Source organism: Panthera uncia, chromosome D4 (genome assembly GCF_023721935.1).
Source record: "Panthera uncia isolate 11264 chromosome D4, Puncia_PCG_1.0, whole genome shotgun sequence".
NCBI classification, from domain to species: Eukaryota; Metazoa; Chordata; class Mammalia; order Carnivora; family Felidae; genus Panthera; species Panthera uncia.
The window spans coordinates 54,327,363-54,337,767 of NC_064807.1; the positions used below are offsets into that span (position 1 = coordinate 54,327,363).

General features: G+C 44.2%; 1 protein-coding gene across 3 annotated transcripts in view; it reads left to right on the forward strand.

The window, feature by feature from the left end:
* Nucleotides 1-1,592: 1,592 nt before the first annotated feature.
* The window catches only part of UBE2R2 (ubiquitin conjugating enzyme E2 R2), a 116,828-nt gene continuing 108,015 nt past the window's right edge, over nucleotides 1,593-10,405 (forward strand). Inside the window, exon 1 of one of the 3 annotated variants that reach the window (XM_049625137.1) lies at nucleotides 1,593-2,507. In XM_049625137.1, coding sequence (XP_049481094.1) covers nucleotides 2,331-2,507 — 177 coding nt within the window. In that variant the 5' untranslated portion in view covers nucleotides 1,593-2,330. The remainder of the gene's footprint in view (nucleotides 2,508-10,405) is intronic. The other 2 variants (XM_049625123.1, XM_049625129.1) reach the window with 2 other exon arrangements.

Sequence of the window (10,405 nt, forward strand, 5' to 3'; positions counted from 1 at the left end):
TCTTGATTTTGGCTCAGGTCATGATCCCAGAGTTGTAGGATTGAGCCCTGTATCTGGCTCTGTGTTGAGGATGGAGCCTGCTTGAGAGTCTCCCTCTTAAACAAACAAACAAACAAACAAACCATCAAATAAATAAATAAATTTTAAAAATGGAAGGGGTGGTAGCCAGAATACAGCTATGCCTTAGTATTTTTTTCTTTAAAGTTCCTATTTAAAGGGGCGCCTGGGTGGCTCAGTCAGTTAGGTGTCTGACCGCCTCAGGTCATGATTTTGCAGTTCATGAGTTCAAGCCCTGCATCGGGTTCTGTGCTGACAGGTCAAAGCCTGGAGCCTGCTTCGGATTCTGTCTCTCCCTCTCTCTCTGCCCCTCCCCCACTCTCTCTCCCTCTGTCTCAAAAATAAAAAAAAAAAAAAATTAAAAAAGTTCCTATTTATGGATCATTTACCATATGCTAGTAACGCTGTATATAGATGATCTCATTTAATATTTACAGTTGTTTAAGTTAGTTGTAATTAATCCTCTATTACAGAAGCTGATGAATAAGGAATGGATAATGTAAATCGTGGAGCCAGGATTGGAACTTAAGATCTTTTCAATCTCAAAATTCTAAATGTATGGAACTCTCATAGCATCCTGACTTTTCTAGGAAATGTTTCAGCAGTTATCACAGGAAGAGCCTTCCCAAGAGAAATAGGTATTCTAAATCACCGGGATTTAAGACTGTCTCCCATCTCACTTCACTTACGATTAACTTAAAAGTCCCTCATTTCCAGGTTGGATCTTCAAGCTGAAAGGAACTGTAGGGGGTCAAGGTCCAAGTTCAACCACAGTATTTCTTTTTAAGATTTTATTTTTAAGTAATCTCTACACCCCAGGTGGGGCTGGAACCCACAAACCCAAAATGAAGAGTTGCATGCTACACTGAGCTAGCCAAGCACCCTCACAGTATTTCATTTTACCAATAACTGAGGGATAGCCAGAGCACTTGCCCCAAATCACAGAGAAGGGCCAGGAACCCAGGCTCCGTCTGAGTTATTATTTCTCTCTTTATTTCCCACAACTTCCTCTTTGTAGTTAAGAAGAGAAGTAGAAGCTGGCCTATCTGCCTTCCCCATTTCTCGGATGGGAATCGCCCCCCCACCCCCACCCCGGGTGACACACTGCCCTCCAAGGACACACTAGTTTAAGGGCCCTGCAAAAGACGTGTCGGGACAATTGTTCTGCCCATAAGTCCCATAAACTCAGCACATTCTTGTCAAGCACCTACTGAGTGCAGGGACGGCGGACTTTGTGTCACGGGGAGGGACCTGCAGAGGAACAGAGTTCGTCGGAGGATGGCTGCGAAGCCTGTGGATACACATACAGAGAGGAAGGGAAGGCGCTGGGCAACTCTAGGACCAGTGGTCCTTTCCCGGGAGCTCCCCAGGAATCGCGGCGTCGAGCCGCACAACCGTCATTTGGGGCCAAGGGCATCCCCTGTGGCTACCTTCCGCCCCCACAGCCTCTTAGCCCTTTAAGGGCGGGGGACACGCGTCAGCGTCACAAAGCGCCGCCACCGCGCCTGGTGGCGGAGAGCAGGCGGGGAAGGGGGGGGAGGAGGAGGAGGAGGAGGAGGAGGAGGGAGAGCAGGGAGGGGGAGGGAGGGGCGTGCGCACGCGCGTCGGGCCGCCCGCCGCCGAGAGCCGCCCTCCCTCCCGGCGCGCGCCCCTCCTCCCTCTCACCCTCCCTCCTTCTTCTCCGCTCCGTCGCTCCCGCGGCGCGAGGCGCTCTAGCTCTTCTCCACCTCCTCCGTCGTCGCCCCTCCCCCCGCGCAGCCGCCGCCGCCGCCGCCGTCGCTGCCGCCGCGAGACCCCAGCGCGCCGCGCTCCCCCCGCCCTCCGGCCCCGCGCGCCCTTCGGCCCCAGCAGCCCCTGAGGAGAACGAGAGGGCGAGCGAGCGCGGCGCTCCCGGGCCGGCTCGGCCCCCTCCCCTCACCATCGCCGGCCCTTTGCCGCCCTCCTCCGCTTCCCCCCCTTCCCCCCCCCCCCCCCCCCAAGTGGGGCCCCCCCCGGGGGGGGGGAGGCCCGGGACCGGGAGCGAATTCCCCTAACTCCTTCAGCCCCTCCCCCCACCTGGCCCGAGTGTGAGGAAAAGGGCCCGGTCCGGCCCGCGTCGTGTGTGAGGAGGACTCGGGCCGGCCCACGGGCCGTCTGGGGCCTGGTCCGGCCCGCCGGGTGTGTGAAGACAAGCCCGGTGCGGCCCGGGCGAGCACGAGCGGAGGGGAGGGGCCTGGTCCGGCCCGGCCGGTGCGAGAGGACTGGGGCTCCGGCCCGGCGCCGCCGCCGCCGCGATGGCCCAGCAGCAGATGACCAGCTCGCAGAAGGCCCTGATGCTCGAGCTGAAATCCCTGCAGGAGGAGCCGGTGGAGGGCTTCCGGATCACCCTGGTGGATGAGTCCGACCTCTACAACTGGGAGGTTGCCATCTTCGGACCCCCCAACACCCTCTACGAAGGCGGCTACTTCAAGGTACCCCCACCCCTCCCAGCCCTGACTTCCCCAGGCGGAGGCCTTGGCTCCCTGTCGCTTGCGGGGCCCAGAGTGTGAGCGCGAGTGTGTAGAGGGGGCTCCTCACCTCGACAGCCCCCTCCCCCCATCCGTGGAAGCAGGAAGGCCTTGCTCACCAAGTGCCTTTTCTTTGTCATGGGGGCGGGGGCGGGAGGCCAGACTGCACCGGGAAATAGGAAAGCCTCTCTGGCTAGGGTAGTGGCTACCGGCGGAGGAGGGCTGTCTTTGTTTTGTTTCCCCAGCTGAGGGTGTGTGGGAAGAAAGGTGGGCTTTCCTTTCTCGTCTTCCCATCCGAACCTTCCCCGCGCCGGCTGGAACTGCCCCAGAGGGCAGAGTGACCTGCACTTACTGGATTGGACCTTTCTTTTTTGGGGGGTGGGGGTGGGGGAAGGGTATTAGTCTGTCATTCCAGAGGCTGCCTAGTGACCTGACACTCTGAGGATTTGATGGGCTTCTTGCGTGGTGGTAGTTACAACTTTACATTCCAGTGGGCGGTAATGAATAGGACCCTAGGGGTGGTAAATAAGGGTGCCTGCGTTTTCTGGCCATTATCTTACTGGAGGGAACGCTGATTTAGCCCCCTTTCTGTTCTCCTTTCTCTGTTTACTTAATGGTGTTTCAAATGCCCTTTGTCCTCACCCTGCCACCAACTTTACTGCCCCCCCCGCACCATGTAAAAATATCTGTAGACGGTGTAACGTGTACAGGAGATTGATCGTTTCCCACTTAAGAGAGACAAAATTGAAACGTTTTACCCAGGTGGTTAGCTTTAGCAGATGGGGTGGTCTCACAGATGAAAAGTATCATCTGAGGTGAGATGGTTTCACTGAGTAGGACTGTTCCATAGCCACCCCCGATTTAAGACGGTGGTTATTATCATTCCTGAATCCATTGATTTTCTTTTTTTTTTTTTTTATTCCAACGTAAATAACTTGAAGGTATTGAGAGTTTTTTGTTTTTGTTTTTATTTTATCATTTTTGTGGGGGTGATCACGGACTGAAGGTGGAATGTTTCAAATGGTGGAGGCAGACAGGAAATTAGTGCTAAGGAATCCATTTAATTTTATTTCCAAAATTAAGTAAAATAGAGCAGTGTGAGTCAATCTTGGTTTGCTTTGAAGGGAGGGGCTGTCTTGGCATAAGTTTTAAGTGAGTATCTTAGTCATGTAGTTATGATGTACATTTTTAGGACTACCCAATTACTTTTGTTTTTCTATCCTTCTAAAGGTAGAAACTTCAGTGTCAGCTTTGAAATTGGGTCAACTTTGTAGAAAATGTGAAGAATTGACGGGGATGTTTAATATTCATGCCTGTGATAATCAGTGAATATCTAGTGAAAATACATTTTTAGAGCAGCACCCTTACGAACTGTATGCTTAATCTTTTGTGGTCACCATACACTGTACTTTTTTAGATGCATGTATTAATGTACAAGTTATTAGTGACAAATTGAAGAAGGTATTGCTGTGTATGCTGGCTAATTTAGTGGCATAAAGTTTAATTTCCATAAAGTGTCATTGTTTGGGGTAATGGATAGTCAAGGTGAGTGGGTACTAATTAGAATGATCTCCATCTCAGTGTTTAAAAAAAACAACTATGTGAAAGGAAATAATGGGCTGCAAATTGTATTTTTTGCTGAAAGAACAGGAAAAGGACTGTGGAGAATCCTCTCAGTTTGAAAGAAGTAGTATGGGGAGAGGATTCCCTACTGGAATTTTAACTTTAACTTTTAATTTTAAAATGTAGGATTCCCTACATTGATTTCAGTTAGGTGTTTTGTAATTTCAATCCTCTTTAGAAAGAATGGTTGAATTTCATTGTATATGTTAATTTCTTAATCTTCAATTATGATATTTTAAAATATGAAAATTCTTAGGTAGGTTTTATGTTTTAGTCTTGTGTGAGAATTTTGTCAATTTTGTTTTCTTATACTTTATTCCTTATTGTATGGCCCTTTATCCCAAAAGTCTTTCATTGGAAAAAGTCAAAGTTATGGTCATGAGCAGTTGACACTTGTGATAGGTCTAAAACCATTGTTTTTTATTTCACTGCTTTTGTCTTAAAACAAGGCTTTTAGTGTGTTCCACTACAGCTGCAGTTAAAAGTTGGCACAGACCTTTTTCTACCACTATTCTCCCTTATCAGATAGTTCTTGAACATTTAGTATAATTTATTTTCAAGTTAAATTCTTTTTTCTATTTTGGATTGTAGTTTCTGAAGGCAGTGGAACCACCATTCTTTAAATTTTTCATGTTACTCCTTTAACTTTTACATATTAATAGGCTTCTTACTGATCTTTTTCACCGTGAAATAGTTGGCTCCAGTCTGTTCTAACTATGGCATCTGTTGTGGTAGAGACTTGTGAGACCTGTATTTCACAAATTTATTTTGGATTCATGTTGTCTTTTTTAAATCTCTCAAGTCTGTGATTCTTAGCTTTGGGCGGGCGGTGGGGGGGGGGTGTTGGATGTATGATAGGCATAGGTAGTTTCTTGTGCCTGTTTTTCTGGATATTCTAAAATCTTTCTTGGCCTTGTTTTTTGTCCAGTTTCTTGGTCTCTTAGACTTACTGAGTGAACTTCTTTGCTGCTTCGACTTTTTCCTCTAGGGATCAATCATTACAAAACACAAAGTAGAATATAGCTTAGAATAGAGAATACCTCTGAACGTAATTTTGCTACTGTGGAGCAAGTTGGAATTTTATTGTCAATGGAAGAATAAATTGTTGATCAAGTGAGCAGTTAATGATGACTTTTAACAAGTTTACCTCATTTCTTTAAAAAGTACTGTCTTGGGGCGCCTGGGTGGCTCAGTCGGTTAAGTGTCCGACTTCAGCTCAGGTCACGATCTCGTGGTCTGTGAGTTCGAGCCCCGCGTTGGGCTCTGGGCTGATGGCTCAGAGCCTGGAGCCTGCTTCCAATTCTGTGTCTCCCCCTCTCTCTGACCCTCCCCTGTTCATGCTGTCTCTGTCTCAAAAGTAAACATTAAAAAAAATAAATAAATAAATAAATAAAAAAAAATAAAAAGTACTGTCTTTTCAAGTAACTCCTGTTAATGATCATAACTTAGAATGGCTTCTTTGGGCTAGAACCTCCTTGGAACTCCTGCATTATTTATCTGAAAGCATGGTAGCAGTGAGTCTAGAGATCAGAAAGTGAGAGTGCCTAAGGGGGAACCTGGCTGTCACGGTTGGTAGAAAATGTGACTCTTGATCTCGGAGTTGTTGAGTTCAAGCCCCATGTTGGGTGGAGAGATTAAAAAAAGAAAGATAGTGCCTCTTTCATGAGGTGTGTAACATAAAAGTTTAAATGATACAGAAAACTTAAAATATTGCAGTTAACCTTTTGTAGTTTTAATTTTATTCAGTATTTGAGAGTGAAATATAGGTGCCTTCCATTTGTAGAAAACTTCAAACTGATAATTTACAAAGTACTATATACTCAAAATTTTCTTTAGTAGGAGCTTCTTTATCAGACTTAACACTTGATTTATATTAAAGAAACTTAAAAAAATTTTTTTTTAAGCTTGAGAGAGAGAGAGAGAGGAGACACAGGATCTGAAGCAGGCTCAGCAGAGAGCCTGATGCTGGGCTCAAACCCATGAACTGTGAGATTACCACCTGAGCTGAAGTTGGATGCTTAACCGACTGAGCCACCCATGCGCCCCTAAAGAAACTCTTCAGTGATAGTTTTTAAAATAATGGCTATGCATTATTTTCATTTGTTCTAGAATAAATGAATCTATTTTTTGCCCCCCTCAGAAAAAACAAAACAACAACAACAACAAACCTTGCCAGGCTTACCTTTAGTGCCTGGCAGTGCCCTTCCGATTATAGCATACTCTATTTTGTGACTCTAATTTTTTCTTTTCCTTTTTTTTCCTTTATTGTTTATTCATTTTTAAAAGAGCATGAGCAGGAGAGGAGCAGGGAAAGAGGGAGACATGGAATCTGAAGCAAGCTCCAGGGTCTGAGCTGTCATCACGGAGCTCTACTTGGGGCCAGAACCCACAAACTGTGAGCTCACAACCTGAGCCGAAGTTGGACGCTTAATGGACTGAGCCACCCAGGAGCCCCTGTGACTAATTCTTAATATAAAGTTGAAACAGTTATTTTAAGACAGTGATTCTTGGGGTGCCTGGGTGGCTCAGTTGGTTAAGTGCCCCACTCTTGATTTTGGCTCAGGTCATGATCTCACAGTTAATGAGTTTGAACCCTACATCAGGCTCCACAGTGATCATGAGGAGCCTGCTTGGGATTCTCTCTCTCTGCTCTTTCTATGTGCACGGGCTCTCTCTCCCAAAATAAATAAATAAACCTAAAAAAGGGAAGACATTGATTCTTAGTCTTTTTGTTATATGGATCCCCTTGAGAAACCATTTTCTTTGGGAAAACATTAGCACATATAAACTGGCTTGCATACATTTTCTTTTTCTTTTTTTAAAGTAGGCTCTGCACCCAAAGTGGGGCTTGAACTCATGACCGTGGGATCAGGAGTCAGATTCTCTACCAACTGAGTCAGCCAGACACCCCAGTTTGTATACATTTTCAGAAGGTTAACTAACAGGTTAAGAATTCCTGTTTTAAAGGATTTGGATAGGCAACTTAACAATTAACTTTAAAATTATAAGCATAGTGCTTTTTTTTTTTTTTTTTTTTTTTAAACAGTTGTATGATGAGTCTGTCAATATCTCAATTCTTAATTGTTTCTCAGTCACTTTGAGAATGAGTACCTCTTAGTGCTTTTAGCTGTAACCTTTTCTGGAAGTTGAACTTGTCTTGAGTGCTGAGTGAACTAAGGCAACACTATAAATGGAAACATAGTTAATGTCTAGTGGTTTGGGGCACTACTGTAGTAAATTTAGTAGTTTTAGTGTTCCTCCCACCACCTCCCCCCACCATGGCATAAGTATAGCATCTCCGTATTTATTTTATTTTTTAATGTGTTTATTATTTATTTATTTTTAAATGTTTTTATTTATTTATTTTTAAAAAAAAAATTTTTTTTTCCCAACGTTTTTTATTTATTTTTGGGACAGAGAGAGACAGAGCATGAACGGGGGAGGGGCAGAGAGAGAGGGAGACACAGAATCGGAAACAGGCTCCAGGCTCCGAGCCATCAGCCCAGAGCCTGACGCGGGGCTCGAACTCAAGGACCGCGAGATCGTGACCTGGCTGAAGTCGGACGCTTAACCGACTGCGCCACCCAGGCGCCCCAAATGTTTTTATTTATTTTTGAGACAGAGAGAAACAGAGCATGAGCAGGGGAGGGGCAGAGAGAGAGGGAGACACAGAATCTGAAGCAGGCTCCAGGCTCCGAGCTGTCAGCACAGAGCTCGACGCGGGCCTCGAACTCACGAACCGTGAGATCATGACCTGAGCCGAAGTCAGATGCTCAACTGACTGAGCCACCCAGGCGCCCCATTGTGTATTTATTTTTGAGAGAGAGAGAGGGAAACCCAGAATCTGAAGCAGGCTCCAGGCTCTGAGCTGTCAGCACAGATCCCGACGTGGGGCTCGAACCCACGAACTGTGAGATCATGACCTGAGCTGAAGTCGGATGCTTTAACTGACTGAGCCACCCAGGTGCCCCAGTATTTTTTTTTTTAATGTTTATTTTTTATTTTTGAGAGGGGGGAGGGGCAGAGAGAGGGGGACAGAGGATCTGAAGTGGGCTCTATGATGACAGCAGCAAGCCTGAGTAGGGGCTCGAACTCACACTGTGAGATTGCAACCTGAGCCAAAGTTGGCTGCTCAATGCACTGAGCCATCCAGGTGCCCCGCATCTCAGTATTTTATAGAATATTTTTTTTACCATATTAAGCTGATTCCAAGATGGTTTTTTTTCCTCTTTTTTTTAGTTTTTAACTTGTTGGAAATTGGGATGTGTCTTAAAATCCGTGAAGTCTTTTTTTTGTTGTTGTTTCTTTAATGTTTATTTTTGAGAGAGAGCACAAGTATACAAGCGAGCTTGGGGGAGGAACAGAGAGAGAGGGAGTAGAGGATCTGAAGCAGGCTCTCTGCTGTCAGTGCAGAGCCTGATGCGGGGCTCGAACTCACCAACCATGAGATCATGACCTGAGCCAGAGTCAGATGCTTAACCAACTGGGCCACCCAGGCACCCCCATGAAGTCTTAAATCCCATCAGCCAGGTGGCACTTGAGATCTAGTTGTGAGAGAACTTCCCATTGAAATCTTGTAATAAATTTTTTTTTGAATGCTAGCATCAGTGTCTTAAATATGATAAAATAAGTATAGTTTCTTTTTGAATGAAGAATTTGAGCCCTAGTTAATATTTTGTTTGCAGCATGTTGATTCTTGTGTTTCAGAGATTTGTGTTAGTAAATAATACTGAGTATTCATCAAAGGCAAAGCACTGTATGAAGAGTAACTTATAGAGAGTAAGGGAAGTGTTAGGATAGGTAACCTTAGACCTTATATGAATAATCTTAAAAATCTTTGTGTAGACTTTAAAATATGAGGTGTAGGTATTATTCACACAATTGTAAATGGTAACTTAAATCAAACCTTTTATTTTTATTATTATTTTTTAAGGCACTGTTTTATTTTTATTATTTTTTAATGTTTATTTTTTAGATAGAGACAGAGTGTGAGCAGGTGAAGGGCAAAGAGAGAGGGAGACACAAAATCTGAAGCAGGCTCCAGGCTCTGAGCTGTCATCACAGAGCCTGATGTGGGGTTCCAACACACAAACTTTGAGGTCATGACCTGAGCTTAACTGAGCCACCCAGGCACCCCTATTTTTATTATTTAAAAAAATATATATTAGTTTATTTTTGGGAGAGCACAAGTGAGGGGGGGGGTACAGAGTGAGGGGGAGAAAGGATCCTAAGTGGGCTCTTTGCTGACAGGCTTGACAGCAGCAAGCCCCATGTGGGGTTGGAACTCCTGAACCATGAGATCATGACCTGAGACAAAGTCAGACACTCAACCGACTGAGCCACCCAGGTGCCCCTAAATCAAACCTTTTAAAGTTTGGAGGCCCATTAGAGCATTTGTCAACATAATGACAATCTGTCATGATAAAACGTCTGTTCCATCTTTGCAATTTAGTATTACTAATCCTAGTTTAAGGTTCCAGAAGAACCTGTCTTGTGGGGAGACAAGTGAAATAAAGGAGGCCATCTAACAAATTGGTCCAACTCTGTTAGTTAGGGGGAAATAGCAGGAAGAGTTATAAATTCAGGGTTTAGGACTACAGAATTCCACCTTGCTGAAAGGTCATAGTTAAAAGATCTAATTCTTTTATGTTCCTGAACTTCTTTTGGACTGTTTCACATACAACTACAGAGATGTTAGAGCAAGACTGAGCCTCTTTGGATGTGTTCTGTCAACACAGAACTATTTTATTTCAACTTTATTCAGTAAGAAATTTGTTATTCAGAGTTTATGCTTATGTACCTTTAAGTGAGGTGATTCTGAAGTGAAAGGAATGATAGATATGAAATTAAAGAGATAATTTTAGTTCAGATTCCCAAGGTTTGGTATATAAATATTATTCCATATTAAAATTGGAAAACTCAGATTTTGGGATACATATTTAAGGTTTGTAGACAATAGTCCACTTTAAATACTATACTTGATTTGTTTTAATAACAAATATAAAAATGTTTTTGTTATAACATAAATAGTAAATTGAATTACTGTTGTGAACCTGTTGGCAAGGTAAGTAGAATGAATACTTAAAACATATTAAAAACCAAGCACACAAATGTACTAAAAACTTTGAATGCCATATCTAATTGTGGATACACACTACTAAGTACTGTATTATAGATATTAGTACCTAACATTTATTGAGGCTTACAATGTGCCACATCCTTTATAGGAGTATTTCATA